At 43.8% G+C, this 17,708-nt stretch overlaps 1 protein-coding gene across 2 annotated transcripts in view; it reads right to left on the reverse strand.

Annotated features, from left to right (window-relative positions):
- LOC122758880 (phospholysine phosphohistidine inorganic pyrophosphate phosphatase) overlaps window positions 1–17,708 on the reverse strand; it is a 50,742-nt gene that overhangs the window by 20,742 nt on the left and 12,292 nt on the right. Inside the window, exon 7 of one of the 2 annotated variants that reach the window (XM_044013264.1) lies at window positions 7,812–8,449. The exons of the other annotated variant lie outside the window; for it this stretch is intronic. Coding sequence (XP_043869199.1) covers window positions 8,353–8,449 — 97 coding nt within the window. The 3' untranslated portion in view covers window positions 7,812–8,352. Of the gene's footprint in view, window positions 1–7,811; window positions 8,450–17,708 lie in introns of those variants that run through there. 2 annotated transcript variants of the gene reach the window in all.

The raw sequence follows: 17,708 nt of genomic DNA on the forward strand, positions 1-17,708 counted from the left end.
GCACCAATGTTAAGAGGCTGAAGAGAGGAAAATCTTCTGCTGCTGCTGGTGTAAGGGGAGCAGAGCACATGGTCATCAACAGGTCATTGTTGGGAGACGCATTTAATGCCACAATATAGACTGATCCAATTAAGTAGCAGGAAAAGACACAATCACAAGCGTAGTAATGGCAGTACTGATGAGCCTGTGTTTGTGTGCTGAAGCGGGGAGTGAGTAGGGAGGACGCCAGGCAGGGGTGGGAAGTCCGGTCCCTTTCTTTTTTCTTTGTGTGTGTGTGTGTGTTTTGATGGCGGGTGGAGTGGTGGAGCTGAGCGGCGGTTTACCCCAGAGACCTTCCTCCCTCCCCTGCACTGGGAAACAAAAGGGGCTTTTTCTCTAAGGAGCACAGTGACGTGGGAGGCGGCTGTGAATGTGGGCCATGTGTCAGGGCTGCTGCTGCTGCTGCTGCTGCTGCTGCTGCTGCTGCTTCCCCCTGCTCACTTGTGATGCCTGTAAAAACCTGTGAAGTTGCACTGTTCTTATTGCTCGACTGTAAATGACCTCTGCGTGTTTGCATTGAAGCTTGTCATTCTTTGAAAGCATGAGACAGCACCAAAGGGATGTAAATTACCTTGTAAGTATTAAAAAACATTAAAAAATAGCTGCTGAGTCATTTGAAGATTGCTCAAGATGACATAGAAGCTGTAATATCAGTCACAGAATAACTGTGGATTTAAACTCGCCTACAAACCCAGTGCATATTCTCATAATGGATTGGATTACGACGCTAGCTGCACGAGAATCCGTATGCTTGCACAGTGAGGTCATATTTACACTGTGGTACACTCACGTCGCCTCATCTCAGTTAAGCCCTTTTTCACATAATGAGTGGAGACACAAATGCCTAAACAGAGACCTTGTAAATGTGCTGTGCGGCAGACGGACACATGAAGGGGGCCCGGCCTTTAATCAGCGGAGTGACACGAGTGAAAGGAGGCTGTGTTCTGAGAGGAAAAGCGCACGCTACTCTGGATCCACACAACCCCCACCGGCACTGACGCAACGTGACGGTGGGTCACTCTCCAACTGTCACTGAAGGTTAGGGACGCTGTCATCCCCTCCAAAGATGAGTCGCATGGCGCGTCAGTCGGTCTTGAGGCACCAGATGTGCCACAGGAGACGCAGATGTTTGAAAGCAACACTAAAGCCCCAGTTTGCTTCAGTACTGCGCGTTATGCTTCGAAAGTTTGTGAAAGGTACCCAAAAAGTTGCCTAGCATAGCAGACTGGGATGTAAAGGGCAGAGCGGAACAGAATTGCCATTTTTGACAAGAGGAATGGTATGAAAGGATCACAAAATGCATATTGCGAGCTGAACCGCTTGGTCGAAACGCTGCTCATGTGACTTTTCCCTGGATGTGCTGTAGCTGTAGCAAACACATAACCATGAAAGCAGAGTTTTAATGACTTCTACGTCTTTGCAGGCCACATCAGTTCAACATTACGTTTGAGTATCAGTTTGAGTCACTGACTACCATGACGTTGCACGCGTCTCTTGGTGTTCCTACCCACTCGCCACCACTCAGTGTTTTCAGGGTCCACATGTTTACAGTTAAAAAGCTATATTCAGTCCTATAATCTAATGAATTTAATGCCAATATCCTGATAGAGACAACTCACATGGGGTATTAATATAAATGTATTTACTAACCGGGGATAACCGGTTTTAACGGCATCACTTTCACCAATAAGGGATAACAGGTACGAAACTAATCTTCTTTAGTATTGACACTGTTGTAGTTCTTGGTTAAAATGTGAGTCAGTTCATTGGAGCTAATGTCAAGCCATCATGCGGGTAGGCCTACTGTGAAAAGTTTGAGCAGCTGTTGACCTGTAATAGGTCACAGGTCAACAGATGAGCAAGGTAACCAATCCCCAGTGCTCCACATTGATTGGGACACTCTAAATCAGCCGTGTCAAACACGCTTTAGTGGGCAGGAGCAGTAAAATAATAGCAAAATAACCTATAAACAACAAGTATCTTCTTCCAAAACACATTATGAACAACCTTAAATTACTTGCTCCTAAGTTCATCACAACAGTGGATCTACAAAGGCATAACACTTTTAGTCACAGGTGTCTGGAACTGAAAAATATAGTATTAATAGTATCAAATTCATCCTGCGGCCCAGATTTTTGACACCGCCGCTCTAAATTGACCTCAGCCACAAGTGAAGGTCCAAAGCCCAGTGTGTGGATCACTGAAAAAGCAGGTAACCGAAAGGAAAATACTGCAAAAGGTTTGCAAGTGATTTTCCATTTCAGAAAAAAAAAAAAGAAAAAGAAGTGTCCTTCCTCCAAAAACATCGCATACGGGGTTGAACTTTTCATATAAACAAAACAGTATGTAATACGAAACTAAATGTTGGCGCTGTCTCTGCTTGGCAGCTCAAATGTGGTCAGGGTGAAAAAGCAATTTAGCAGTACCACCCGCCCACAGAAAACATTTCCAGTCGAGCAAGTGCAACGCGCAGACGTGGGGGGAGCGCAGACTCTTTTTTTTTTACCGTGAGCTTGAAATGAACCTTCACATTCTGTTTTTCGTTTCTGTTCGTTCGCTCTGACATTGCATTTGCAGGTAGTCGCTGTGTTGTGTGTGTGTGTGTGTGTGTCACCCCTACACACACACACGCATTCTTTTTGTTCTATTCATGCAAGACCAAACCGCAAAACTGTGTGTGAGGTGCGACTGGCATTTTAAAGTGAAGTCAGCGTTATGTCTGGAGTCTCTGCATACACATGACAAGGAAGCATCGAGGTCAAACTAAACTGCGCATGTTAAAAGAGCTTTAAAAAAATACTTTAAAAGAGCAAAAACGTTCATTCCAGGAGGCAGGAGCTTATCAGTGAGTAGGATCTGTGAACACTCCAACCTTAATGTTGGACTTACACTATGTATGCATTGCTTTAATGCTTGGCAGCTGGAGGGCCTGATGTTACATTACATTACATGTCATTTAGCAGACGCTTTTATCCAAAGCGACTTACAAAAGTGGTTAAAGGAATACTTCACCAATTAGCATTTAGCTTTGTATTATTAGAATAGGGGTAGTATTGTTGAAAAATTGTGCTTCCCAACCTTAGTTTCCCCTGAAATATCTTCATTATTTTCTTTGTTACGTGCCCACAACTGACACTTGGTCTTGTTAGCGTAACTGTTCGCAAAGATGGCGGACACTGTTTACGTTCTGGTAATGAGGTCCTGTCCCCCAACGAATGGGTTTAAACAGGGCGGAATTAGCGTTGCAGTTTCAAGCCTTGGACGAAGTGTCACTGGTGGACATGTAACAAAAAAAAGGGGGAAACTGAGGTTGGGAAGCACAATTTTTCAAAAATACTTCCTCTATTCTAGTAATACAAAGCTAAATGCTAATCAGTGAAGTATTCCTACGATGCTAAAGTGAGCAAGTGTGGACCTGAAAGATGGTGAACTATGTCTGAGCAAAGCCAGAGGAAAGTTCTAACGTGCAGAACGGTTGTTTGAGCTGGGCAGGATGGCGGTACCGGTTAGCCACCAGGGGGCAACTCCACTGGCGACAGAAAGAACTTTTAACCTTTTAACGTCGAGCGTATCGCAGACAACGTGTTTGCGCAAGAGCACCTTGCATTACCGCGATTACGCGGCGGTTTGTGCTATGGGAAATATTCCAGTGGTTTCTGAATGCTGAGAAGTTGCACGTCAAATGTTATTATGGTAATTACATTCGCGCTGTTGCAGGAAGCAAAGGCAAATCAGGTTTTATTACAGTTCAAATTTCAAATTTAACACGCAAAACCTGGTGAAAAAACTACAGTGTTTTTTTCTAAATAAAACTTTTTCTTTTTCTTCATTTTAAATTGTTAATACACTATTTTGAGATATTGATGTTATTCTGGAAAAATGGGCAAACACAAGACATTTTCTTCCCCTTTCATGGTTAAAATAAGGAAAAAAATGTCCAGACGGACATTTTGAGGCTTATGTGTAAAAGGGTTAAATGGAGATCTATAGGAAAATGAGCTTACTTAATAGTCTGAAACACTGATTTCACGTCTTTATAACAGCATATGATGTCAATTTTGTAAAGGAGCATATATGAGTGGACACCAGCGTGTTTGACTGTGAATTTCCGGTTTCCGGTCAAACTGGGTGAGTGGTCGGTCACCTTTCACAGAAGAAATCCAGAGCGAAGCAAAGACAGCTTTACAGCTCGGATGCTCTGTGCTCGCTCAGACCTTTCGCAGACAAGAGGCAGTTCGTTTACACTGCATGGTGACATACCACCACCCTTTCACCAGGACTGTACACACGCACACGCCTGGGTGTATGACATCACTGAGTCGTGCTTTGTGTCTGGGGAGCGCAGCCTCCGAGGCTTCAGTGGACAGTTGAGCAGGGGTCAAGTCCCTCGGGGGGCCAGTGACGGCTGTGACCATGTCAGCGCAGCACAGACTCCTCTGTGTCAGGACTGAGACACTATCTCAGATTGCATTTCAAGATTTCAAATAAGACGAGGGGCCTACAAAGCCATTCCGAGTTTTTAGAGTCCTCACATATGCCACCAAGAGCTGTCGGCTCTGCTGCCCACATGTGAAGGAGCGTGATGAAACGTGGTGGAAACCATGTGCTTTAGTGAGTAAGTGAGTGTGAGGCCTACACACACACACACACACACACATAACCGACCGCTGTCAAAACAAGCGCATGTTTCCACATATAATGGCACATTCAGAGCTGCAGGTGTGCGGCGTTGTCTGGTCAGCTGACCCGCCGTTTCCTGTCAAACAGGAAGAGCCAAATGAGCGGAGATGAAAGTTCAAGGTAACGCACACAGCTGGCAGTTGTTAAGGTGGGTTAATGCAGGTGTGCGACAAGAGCTGCAGTGTGCACGCCTCACGAGAGGAGCCGAACCCAAACAGATGACATAAATACGTACGTGAATGTTTGCTCAGAGACACACTCCAGCAGTGTGTGTGTGTGTGTGTGAGAAGGGCCAGGATTTTACTTGATAATCAGAACAACAAATAAAGTAAATTCCTTTCTTGTGTAAACAAGAGTCAACGCAGCTGCTTCTGTTATACATTTAAAAAAAAAAAAAAAAAAAGTTTGAATTTAGATCCAAACGATGGCTAGGAAAATCAGGCGGGACAAGCTTAGGACACAAAGAGCCACATTCTCCTCTTCCTCCTGACCGACACATGCTGCAGAGCGTCACGTCCCGGAGGTGTCAGTCAATACAAGATGAAAATGACATCATCGGCTTAATGACTTGAAGTTGTAAGACTGTCCGTGTGCGTGTGTGTGTGTGTAATTGTGTGGAGAAAAAAGCCAAGATTGTCTTTGAAATCTATGGACTTGTACTTCGAGATGAGCTGATTGTAATTTATTGTTTGGTTTAAAAATGTCAGATAAAATGTTTCAGATGTTTCTTTTCTTTTTTTTTCTCCCCCTGAAAGTGTGTCATCTTCCAAACACATCTGAAAAACAGAAAACCCCAAAGCGATTCCGTTCAAAAATGATGTGAAACAGAGAAAAGCTGTGAGGGTTTTTGTTTGCCAAAGCACAGCTACACTGAGCACTTTGTAGCTGTTGAAAGACTGGTCGTTCTTGAACCCGAAGATATTTGGCATTTCAGAACTGATTTAAGTTGTTCTGCGTACATTTCCCTGCTGACTGACTGAAGTGATTAAGAGGTAAATTGCTTGAGTGTTTACTTGAGAGGGTAGAGTGGACGCATGTCAACACTGAGATTAACCCGTGGACAAATACTACATGATGTCAAAACACGAAAAGTATAAAGGTGACACTTAAAAACCTCCGAGTGGAAATTCACAACAACAGCAGCTCGAGTCAGTCGAGGGTTTGACAGTGTATTAAGTCAGTCGATAAAATCCTGTGGCAGTGAGGTCATACATGCCCAGACATGTCTCCTGAAAAGAGGTCATCTCTATTATGTGAAAGATAATCTTGTTTCGCAGTCGCGAGGGTGGTCACAGTGAGAAAATCAATGTTGCTGCGCTCCACGAGGAATAGATCAGTGTTTACCGATCAGAGGGGCGGCCGTGTCTGCGCAGGGAACACTGCTGATAATTTGTAACTTGTGTGAAAAGGGTGGATGACCTCGGCTTGGCCTGAGAGGTGTGGTTAACAACCAACTACTTCTAAGGTGTGTGTGTGTGTGTGTGTGTGAAAAACAACAACAACCTTGTGGAAGCCAATTGAATTCATATGGGAGTTGTCAAATGAATGTTTAATAGCTCCACACAAGGCCAATAGGTGATGTTTAAAAAAAAGTCAAACAATGTCAGCTGTTCAAAAACCAGCTGCTTATGCTTTGTTGTGTTCTGCATATTAAAGCTGCAGTGTGTAATTTTGGGGGATTTTTTTATTCTCGTTATTCTGCGTCTGGTTGGTCATTGTGAACCATAAATTATGTAAAAATAAAATAAAATGGAGTCATCTAAAAACAGGCTCTGGCAAGAGATAACACCTGACCCGACTAAGGGACGCAACGCAGGGATGGTTGAAGGCAAGAAACTGCTGAGCGACCAGGTTTTTTGAGCACAAGAATTCACTACTGAAACTTTGTGGATTTCTGTTTTCAGTCATACTCATACACTGGACGGCTCTGCTTCCGAACAGCTGCACAGCTTGAGTTTTCTTGCAGTACTTTTATAGGGCACTGTATATGTTATATAAACGGAGCAGTATTTCTATCGACCGTATAAACAGTAGCACGCTGGGTTTGCAGGAATTCTTTCTTTCTTATGATGCGTTAAAGTGAAATACGATGTGGTGTCAACACGGGATGTTTTATTCTGAAAAGTAAACCGGATGTTTTATTTTCCTACTTTTACTACACAACCAGTGTATTTTGGGGGGCGTAATGTCTCTGTTAAAACAAATCACTTTCTACGTGAATCGCGTGAATGTCACACTGGAGAGTTGTGGAGATGACACACAATGATTTTGAAGTTCAGACTTGTTCAGATCTATTCATAAGTCACTCACTGCCATTTTAACACACATTTCCAAATAAGAAAGAGGAATTTGGTACACTCGGGCTGTTTCATAATACTTCATAGCATTTCATTACCTTTAATTACCCAATAACATTCAAGCTTGTGTCAGCTAATGGTGAAGTGAACCAGAAAGGCCTCAATGAATCACATGGCGATGGGCTTTTGTTCTTGATGAATCCATTTGGTACACTGAAACCTCAGGGGCAGTGATGGAGAATCATTTGTTTTACGCCCCACTTCCAGAGGCCTCAATAATCCAGCTGGCACACACACACAAACCCAATAACCAATTTTTTTTTTTTAAAGTCCAATAATTTTATCTAACTACAGTGTAGCCACTGAGGTGAACACGCTCCATCTAATTAGCGGGAATCAACAGTGTGACTGTGACGGGACGATCCCCCATCGCAGGCAGCACGTACAGTCAAGTAAATAAAGATAAGCCGTGTGTATGTGTGATCCTTCACTGCGGAGATGGAGAGCTTGTTTCATTTTGCTTACGGGAGGAACATGAGCTTGAGCACCAGCGTAATTCATCACACTCTGCTAAGTTCTGCATTTCTCATCTCTGAGACCAGCTCACTTCCCATTTTCAGCGATTTGTTTTCATAAAACAAAAGCTGCTCCAACACTGTGTCCAGTTTCAACCGGAGCCAAGGCTAAATCTCCCCCAAAGCTTTGAGACCTTGAATCTTGAAAAAAATAAAAAAAAGTCTGTGACAATGGCTGAGCCAAACTGGTGAATGCAGGAAGACAAATGTTTTCAACAGCTCACAGGCAAGTAAAATAGCTTTATTTATATTAGTCACATTGCTGACAACTCCCTGCTACTCTATTAGGACGGTGCATGTGGAGTGAGTGTCAACAGCCTTCCCTACATTCAACAGGCTGCTGGATACAATAATCACTGCGTGTTAAAAATGGAAAACAACTTCATTTCACGGTATCTATGCGTGCAGTCGCTCCGACATAATCTCGCAGAGCTGCATTGGCAAAGTCTCAACGACGGCGCACAGCTTTACTTTCCCTTCTAACCGTCAGTCGGCAGCTGGTTACAGACGCGTCCATGTCAGCTCGTGGTATCTTATCTATGCCAGTCGTGTACCAACAAATGCACAGTGCAGCCACACAGGGTTCGACACTATCCCTCTGGGTTATACTTGTGCAAATGTCACTGGAGTACTAAAATGTCACGACGCAGTACACCGTCACGGTAAAACATACAAACCATGAGAACACACTACCAGTCACAAGCCCGTATCACGCACGGCCACAGTAAGTGGAACATTTTCTGGCGTCCCCCGCCTTGTCCTCAGTGCCCCCTCTGAGCGAGGATCATGTCCACAGCCTGGGCCAGAGTGTCCACAGTGCCGTCAGCCGTCACCGTTGGGTGCCTCTCGTCACTGGGCCTGAGGGAGGAAACGCAAAAAAGACGGGCCCACACTTAAGGACACGCATGGCAGGAAGAAACAGGAACAAACAGACTCTATACAGAAGGGTCAGTAAACACAAAGGGCCAGCAGTGTGATGCTATCGGCCGCGGTCACAATACTGACCGTCTTCACTGGAATAGAAGAGGACGTGATGGTCTAAGGAGATTCAGGAAAGGCGAAGTATACACAGAAGAGAAGTACACTAGTTAAAGGGAGGGACTGTAATGATAAATAGCCCCTCTATCCTCTCAGAACTATTACTACTAACTATTGTATTAAAACTCACCTACGATCAACAGAAATGTACTAAAAACTTTCCCCAGTGAATTATTTGCTGAGATGTTATCGACACACTTCAGTGCAGCTGCTTAACAAACGCCCCTGCAGTGTTTTCTCTCCCCATCTACACTGAACACACACACTGTATTTTGGAGACAATTATATGAGGACTTTAATGAGAACTGTTAGTTGTGAAAACATGATCATTTGGTGACAAAGGTCGGTGGTTTCTGATACGGCGACAAGGAGTCATTTGAAAGATAAGCAATGCAGGAGAGAGGAACTATCACACTCAACAATTGGATGTATAATTCTATAATTCATTCAAATGTTATGTATCTATTCCCATGGATTCTTTGAGGGTCTTCACCCTGTCACAGGGCCAACATACAGTAACAACCAACCATTCACACACACACTATTAAACCACCACAGCACCACTCCAGGATATATAATAACGGACCATTTACAGGCTATGAAACTATGAACAAGATAAAGAAAATCAGAGTTTTAACTTTAACTCATGACTCACAGCCAAACTGATAACAGGCAGCCAGAAAACACTACTTCACTTTCAAGTTAATTTTTTATTATTAGTGGGAATCGGTTTATTAATTAACTTTAAATAGACACATTATGTAAATGTATTTTAGGGCTGAACAGTTCTGACATACATTGTATTTTATTTCAAGGATGAAAATTTAAAGATACAAACATGTATGAGTTTCATTTTCAAGAGAGTTAAACTGCGTCTTTTGAGTTTTTCTAATTGCGTCCATTTCAGTGGTGAGTTTGATTTGTTCAGCCCAAACTGTGGATTCACACATATGTGATGTGTTCAACCCAACTATAGCGCAAGAGTTACTAATATCGGTAAAATGAAGTCCGCCTTGTCTGCAACTGTTGGATGCACTGTCAGACAACAAAAAGAGAACAATACTTATGCGGAGTAAGCTGTGAAGTGTTTAAGCTACGCGCTTGAACGCGATTTGATTGGCTGCTGCTCGTGCCGCTGCATGGAAAGTTGAACAAAGTCTCAGCTTCTGCCACACAGAATGCAAGAAACGCTGCCTACATGTGAAATGTATTCATATCTTCAAAAACCCAAATAAAGGAACATTACCAAAGATCACAGACCAAAACTACTACGAGGAACCACTAACCAAATCCCAAAATATGTTAAATAGTGGAAAGTGTGTTGGAGGTACTGTCCAGTCCTGACCAACCCTCTCTTGCTGTTGCTATTGTTTGGCTTTGAGCCCAATGATGGATACAGATATGGCTGTTTAATCAGCTGGTAAGGGAAACGTGATCTATTTGGTGTGGCACCAGGCCCAGGCCAACATGCAGGACCCTTTTCCTCCCCATTAGATCAAAAGAAGGAGACGCCCCCTTCATTCATCTGCAGGACTGCACAGGACTTCTTTTCCTGCTCATTTATGAAGTGGTGCCTATAGATCCTCCCTCTGTGGGCTGCCTTGACCAGGCTCTGTGTGCTGCCTCTGTTCCCCAAGTCACGGGTTGGAGCTCCAGATGGGGAGGCTTTGTCTGGCTCAGGGTGCGCGGCACACACCACCATTAATCCTGCCCTCTGAGAGCTCGCAGAGAGGACCGTGGCAAATATTTGTGAGCCGCCCAAGTGTAGCGACAGAAAGAAGAGGCCTGTGGGCAGGGAGGGGCGGTGGAGGAGAGAGGTGCTGAATACTGAAGCTGCACTGAATACAGGCAAAGCAGTGCCATATGTTTACGCATGTCTGTCAGCCGCCAGTGCTTGGGTTACATGAGCTGGTCTGCTAATGGTTGAGGTGTTATGTCTCCTGTGCTGGATTACTCCCGCACCCTTTTCTGCCTGAGGACTGATAGAGTTCACACGAGCTCACGCAGACACGGAGCGCACACAAGCGAGTTAGTCGCAGGGCTCTTGGGTTTCAAACAGCGAAGCAAGTGGCCATCGAACCTCACCGTCCCTCCGACCCGATGCACCTGTAAATCTTCCCCTGCCTCAGCACTTTGGATGCGGCGGCGTATTCATTTAGCCGCTTTCCTCCCGTTCCCCATGAATAATGTACGAGTCACCAGGTCAATGTGACCATGCAAAATTCAGCACATCGCAGCTCCGGTTACTGATGAGGTAATGGGCCGCTCGCTGCCTCGATGTCCTTCAGGTCAACACAATATCAATACACGTGAAGAGATACCGTAGGTTTGGTCTGCGCGCCTCATGGACACTACACCGCCCTCAGACACAGGGATGAGGTCACTTATGAGGTAGAATGTCGGCGGGAGCCAAAAACTTTACTTCAGAACAGCTGCCACCATGTTGAAAGACCTTCAAAAAAAGGCACCAGGAAAGTTGGTAAATGATCAGAAGGCTTACGAGTGGGCAGAGAACTTAAAGAACTTCAGAGGCAGCGGAGAACTCTGGATGGATTTACAGTTACCATAGTAAAGATGTCACCGCGGGAAATCTGGCAACTGTCAATATGCATTTTTAGGTTTTTCCAGGTTATAAAAGCTCGACATTTATTACCTCCCCTGTGGGAGGTTATGTTTTCAGCTGAGTTTGTTTGTTTCTCTGTGAGCAGCATTGTCAAAAGGATGACATTTTTTGGGGGGGGGATGTAGGTCACAGCCAAGGAGGAAATGATTCGATTTTATTGGTAATATGAGATTATAGTGGCGTAGGCCGTCACATATTTAACTATAAAACATGGTGAGGCCACACAGTGGGATAGCGGTGAGCGCAGTTGCCATGTGTGCGTGGGTTTTCTCCGGGTACTCTGGTTTCCGCCCACAGTCCAAAAAACAGGCAGGGGTTCATTGGACAGTCTAAACTGCCATGTGTTGGCCCTTTGATGGACTGACTACCTGTCCCTGTCACGCTATGCCGGCTGGGATTGGCGACGGCGCCCCCCCATGCAGGATAAAGTGGTAGACAAAGAAAGAATGAAAACACGGTGACAGACTTTTATAAGGGACTTGGCTCCTCTGCGTGAAAGTGAACACGAGTGACTCATGCAGTGAGTGAGTGAGAACATCAGCTGGGCATAAAAGAGAAAAGAGCGATGAGGGACGATACAGACGTGAGGCAAAATAAGTCTTTGTTGTACTGCTGACCTCACGGTAAAAAGGCAGGACAACCTTCCCGTCAGTTAATGCTTAACACTGAGCACATAGAGGCGCACACACACACACACACGCACAGCAGGACACCAAACTGTCACATACACCTACATTGAGGTTTAAACACCTGTGTCTTCACCGCTTCACTTTTGCCGAGTGTGCAGTTTGCCTTACACGACATGCAGGCAAAGCAGCACACATGATGGCAGAGAAGATAAGTCCAGCCTGAGCCAACAGGAGAACAATGTTTGAACGCAGTGACAGAGTGTGAAGGACAGGGAATTTTTTGGGGGAAATGTGGCTGGAAAACTGTTTCCCAGCAGCTGAATTTCAACACACAGACACATCTTGTGTTTGCTTTTTTGGAAACTCTGATGCTTTGAAATAACTCTGCATTCCTGTTGTTGACACTGTTGATCATTGTATGGGTGTAGCCAAAATACTGCAAAATTCATCCTGGAAAAATGATTTAAACCCTGAGGTAATTTGAAATGGCTCACTTTTTAGTCAACACAACAGCAGGTCGGACAATCTGGGTTCATTTCAAGGGACATTTAACAGGTTCACCATTTTATTTGTGGCCTAAATTGCAAGTCAGTGCCTTGTGTTAAAGCAGATGTGCCGAGAGTCTCCATGACACATGAAAAAGGGGACATGGAGGACGTGAGAAATGAGCAATGAGACTGAGAAGAGTGTTTCAATATGCGACATCATCTTTAAACCGGCAGTGCGTAACTTTGGGGGATTTTAGTTGATGATATTATTTCACCTCTCTTTGGACTTTGTGAACAGAAACGATGCAACATCATTTGTTTACTGTGTCAATCTGACACAGATCGGGGGCAGGTGAGGACAATAAGCACTTATCTCATTAAACTGCTGAATCACCTGGAATTTTGGAGCGTTAGAGAATGTATAACTGAAACCGTTCGTGGGAGCTTCTTTCTCTTCTCAGTCATACTCCAACCTATTTGGCTATTACTATTATCATCATTAGCAGTTGTAGTATTCTCATTATTATTATGCTATGATTAAAACTAAAATCAGTATAATTTCTGGTCAACAATCTACACTAGTACATGTATAAATGACACTGTAGTACTATAAGCATGTCAGAACTGATTCTGAAGTGTCCTGTCTAAATCTATAACTTCAAAGAATACTTCATCGAAACTGAGGTTGGGAAACACAATTTTTCAACTTTTTACTCTAGTAATACAAAGCTGAAGTATTCCTTTAATGCAACGGTTGCTCCTGGTCTCCCTCATTACCTTTCTGTCCCCCAGCTCTCCTGTGTCCCCCATTTCTCATTTCAGCCCAACCAGTTGAGGCAGATGTCTGCACATCTTTGAGTCTGGTTCCATCAAAGATTTTTTTTGCTGTTTTTTTGTCTCTCCACTCACGCCGAGTGCTTGCTCACTGTGTGAACTGTTCGGTATTTCCTCTCTGAGATAATGAATGCTGTAGTTTAGAATACAAATAAAATAAAAATTGAATCTCACTTTACAAGCGTAATGTTGCACTTGCCTTCATCTGTCTTGACATAAAACAAATCACTTCCCGCGTGCAGCGTGGGAATGTTGTTGGGCAACATGAGTGCTAAACACCACAGTGCTGAGAAACACAGAGAGAGAGACGTGTGGAGCTGAGAGGCTTTATCGGCACTGTGAGAACTCATTTGACAATGTTTTGAGTGATTTGTTAAGTGATCTAAAAGCTGCACGCTTGACTTTTAAAGCCCTTCTCTCCTGCATGAGTAAAACGGCAACGTTCACCGGGCTTTAACAGTTGGGCAAAGATATTTACAAGAGCTGCAGCAACGCCGAGAGGAGACCAGTCAGTCTGCCAGTGAGAGACGGAAAAACACTCAGCCCCACTTCATTGTGTGGAAGTGCGTTTTTCATACCGCACTGGGGAAGGCACCATCAGCTAAAACACTAGCTTTCTTTTTTTCTTTTTTTTTCCTAACTAAAGCAGACTATACACCATGTCCTGGAGGAGAACACAGCCCAAATACAACCACAGCCTTTATGTTCAGCCATGCCTTGTGGGTGACATAAGATACTAACACAAGACAAGGCTTTCTACCCCTCACCAGTGGAGGAGGAGAAGAAGGTGCGAACCGCATGTGTTTTTTTACTGCTCCGTGATGTTGCAGGAGTTTTGGCCTTGAGGGTGAGAATGTGATCACAGCTCTGGCTCTAAAGGTCACGGGAGAGATTGATGGCGTATCAGGCTCCGTGAAAAGGAGAGCAAAAATGAAAAAGTAGACAACTCAAGCCAGCTGTGATGTTCCAGTCTGGTTTTATCATCATCATCATCATCCTCCTGCTCATCTTCCTCTTCAGCTTCTCCCGCACACATACAGTAACGCGGTGACACAACAGCAGCTGTAGCCGCTTCTTTAAAAAAAGAAAACAGTCTAACTGAACAGGGGAAACCACCATGTCACATGTGTGCTATGGCAACAGAAAGGACAGATGCTGAGCTGGAGCCTTCACATCCTCTGCTGTGCTCGAGGCCACGAATCAGCCGTTATCATTTTACCATGCAAACGAGGCTGGCTACTGATGAGTCATGGTGATCAGCAAACAGCTGCAGTCTACGGTTGTTTGCGCACAACATGATTCTTTCCAATGCAGCAGGACACAAAAGGGGATTCCCTGGTCGTAGCACCGAGAGACACTTGCTTTTTCCGTCCCGTTGCTCTTCGACAGCCTCCTGTCGAGAGCAATGCGAGACGCACAGAAAGAGCGTGCGCCCCAACTGTTGAAAACACCCACTGGAAAATTGAACGTGAGCCACGAACCTCCTTTGTAAAGTGTTTTACATCTAAATGGTGCCGACAGAGCAGCTCTCATTTCACATATTGTATTAGACATAATTGCTCTGCCGGTTCAAGCAGCCATTCATTTCTGTTCCTCATGCGAAAGTCAGTTACCTGACTTCCCAATGAGGGCTTCAACAATTAATTATTCTAAGTATTTATCATCTATTTTGTTTTAAATAGACATAACCCGGTCTCTTGATTTCTCCTTCACAAATGTGAATACTTTCTGGAGTGCTCTTCTATGACGGTGTTTCACTATTATCTGGACCGGATCAAGAAAGTAAATGACAGAATAATTATTAAGGAAAATAATCATTCGTAAATTAGATGCCATTTCACACTATAACATTTACGTAATTACATTACGCAAATGTGACATTGCTTTGTTCATTGACCACCAGTACTTAATGCTGTTTTAGCCACTGATTCATTGCCTATCATTCATTTCAACCATTTATCCACTCATTAGGTCCGTTAATTTAAAGCTTATTCCAGGGAAACTAATGCTAGTTTAAAAAAATAAATAAATAATAATAATCCTACATTTACACAAGTTTCTATGGAGTAAAAAGTGATATCTCTGCTTGTCAACTCTTTTTATCAGTCCCACAGTTATACCGAGAGTTATACCGAGAGTTATCCTGGCATATTCTATATCTATTAAATACTGCTTTCTTGGACAAAGCTAAAAGAGTTGTATGACACTCTGGTAGTTAAGAAAATTAAAGGGTAATATTTCACAACTGAAAAGCCATTTCAGTGCTTTAACTGTTTTGACGTGATAAGACTATTTATTTGGAAATGTGGTTGTTTCACAGCTGTTTCACAAGTGTTGTGCTCAATCCACAGAGCTTCACATGTCCTTGATCTAACCACACCCCTCTCTTCTTCAGCATGTCATCATTAGTCGTGCCAGTGATGGCTTGCTGAGCATTCATTTGGCTGCGTGTGATTGTTGCTGAGTCACCTGCTTCTAATACTGACAATTCAAACATTCTTGTGCAACTACATACAAACTCTTGGAGAAATAAATATGGCTCAGGAAGAAATCAGGCAAAGCCCCAAGTACCCCCAGCCAAGGAGCCTAATTGCAAGACGGATTGGATCCCTATTCAAACAGCTAACGACCTGTGTTCATGTATTTAAGAGGCAGTGCTATGTTTCAGTCTGCCATCTGTGAGCTTAAGCTCTCTCACAAATTCTCTCCCACTCTCTGTCCTTTTCTTTCCCGTCTCGTGGGAGGAAAAGCACCGTTGAGGGCCTCAGTGGCCGAGGCCCGGCCGGCCCCTTTGTATCGCTGTGGGAGTATAGTCTCACTGAGGGGTGAAAAAAACAACCGCTTTGGTTAATTATTAATATCTCATTGACTTATAACGCACGGCGGGCTTTAGAAGAACCTGCAGGCAGGGGAAGCTGTCACCCCAGGGTGGTGAGGGATGCCAGGTCAGGCTCAGGCACCCAGTAGAGTCTCATCAAGCTCTTTAACCTCTTCGTGCAGCTAGTGACACAGTCATTCAGAGTCTGCCCTCAGTCTTTGGTGCCCTGCTATGGTATTATCTTGGATATAATGGCACTTTGCCACTATACAGTTGTAGCTTGTTTTTTCATGAGTGATACCTGGTGCCTTTTTAGTACCTGCCCTGGCGAGGCACCAAGCGAGCTGAGATGATACTAAAATGTGACGTCGGCCACTGATTGGTCTGGAAGAGTCACAAGCATGACGTCCAACACAGGAATGAACAATGCCGAACCGCAGAGCAGTTAAAAAGACGTACGAATCCCGAAAACATGCGTTAATCTCCAACATTTAGCAAGGAAATGTATAAAATGTCACTATTTAACAGAGGAGTCTGGTGTATTTAGCAACAGCACTGCCAAAAGCCGGCGATCGCGAGCCGAATCACAACCAGTTCAGCCGTAGTTTAATTACTTTTAATTAACTGATTCTAATGATTCAGTTACACCGAAATCAACTGCTATGACCGTCACAAGGTTGCGTTTGCGTTGCTAGAAGTACTGTGATATTGTTATAGCAGACATGATTTAAGTGGATGACATCATCAAAAGGCGACCAAAATGAAATGATCCATTACCTTCAATCGCATAGAAGGATTTCTACAGATTTAAACAACACTACTCAACAAAGCATATTATAACAATCTTGTCAGTTCTAGATATTTTAATGCACAAATGTCTTTTCAAACATTTTTTTTGTCACCATTGTAACCTACTGCAATTACAATATAATTTTGATCACAGCTGTTGTCCTCCGAGAGTAAAAGGAAACAGCTGAGCCTTGTGTTTAGAATAGTCTATTAAAAGCACCGACGTATGAAGGTAATACAAGGAAAATTAAGACCTAAGCAGGGAAGAAAAGGCAAAGGAGTGTTTGGTCTCGTGCCAACAGCACAAAAGTGCAGGCTGGACGAGGAACTCATTCCCAGAATTGATTGTGTTTACATTCCCGACTAAGCTGTCATTTCCAATCCATGGGAATTGGATGGAAACATAGATTAGACACTAAGTTAATTAGCTGGACTGTTTTGTCATGTCACTGTAAATGCTGCCCCTGACGAATAATCTAACCAATAAAACAAGACTTTCATATGTTTCCTATTGTACCATGTAAATCTTTAAAGGGTGGTGAATTTCCTTCATACCTTTAAAGCCATTTCACTTGATTTTGTCATTATGTACAAATATGGTCATTCATTCTTTTTCTTGATTAAAGCGTTTTGCTACGAAACAAGCAAACCCAAACAGGACACACTGCTCTTTGATTTCAGTTCCTCTGACGATCCAGAGGACTTGGACACAAAAGTGGGTCCCTGTGGATTGTGCTTCGGCTCAAAGGCCATGTTGTGCACATAGTATGATCCACTGGACTGGTGTGAATGGAGTCTGTGAAGGCACACAGGCAAACAGACCTCAGCGACACATTTAGAACCGTTCAGAGCCTACAGCCTCGGCAAAGAGGAGGGGATGAAATAACCTCATAACCTC

This window comes from Solea senegalensis, linkage group LG18 (assembly GCF_019176455.1).
Source record: "Solea senegalensis isolate Sse05_10M linkage group LG18, IFAPA_SoseM_1, whole genome shotgun sequence".
Taxonomy (NCBI): Eukaryota; Metazoa; Chordata; class Actinopteri; order Pleuronectiformes; family Soleidae; genus Solea; species Solea senegalensis.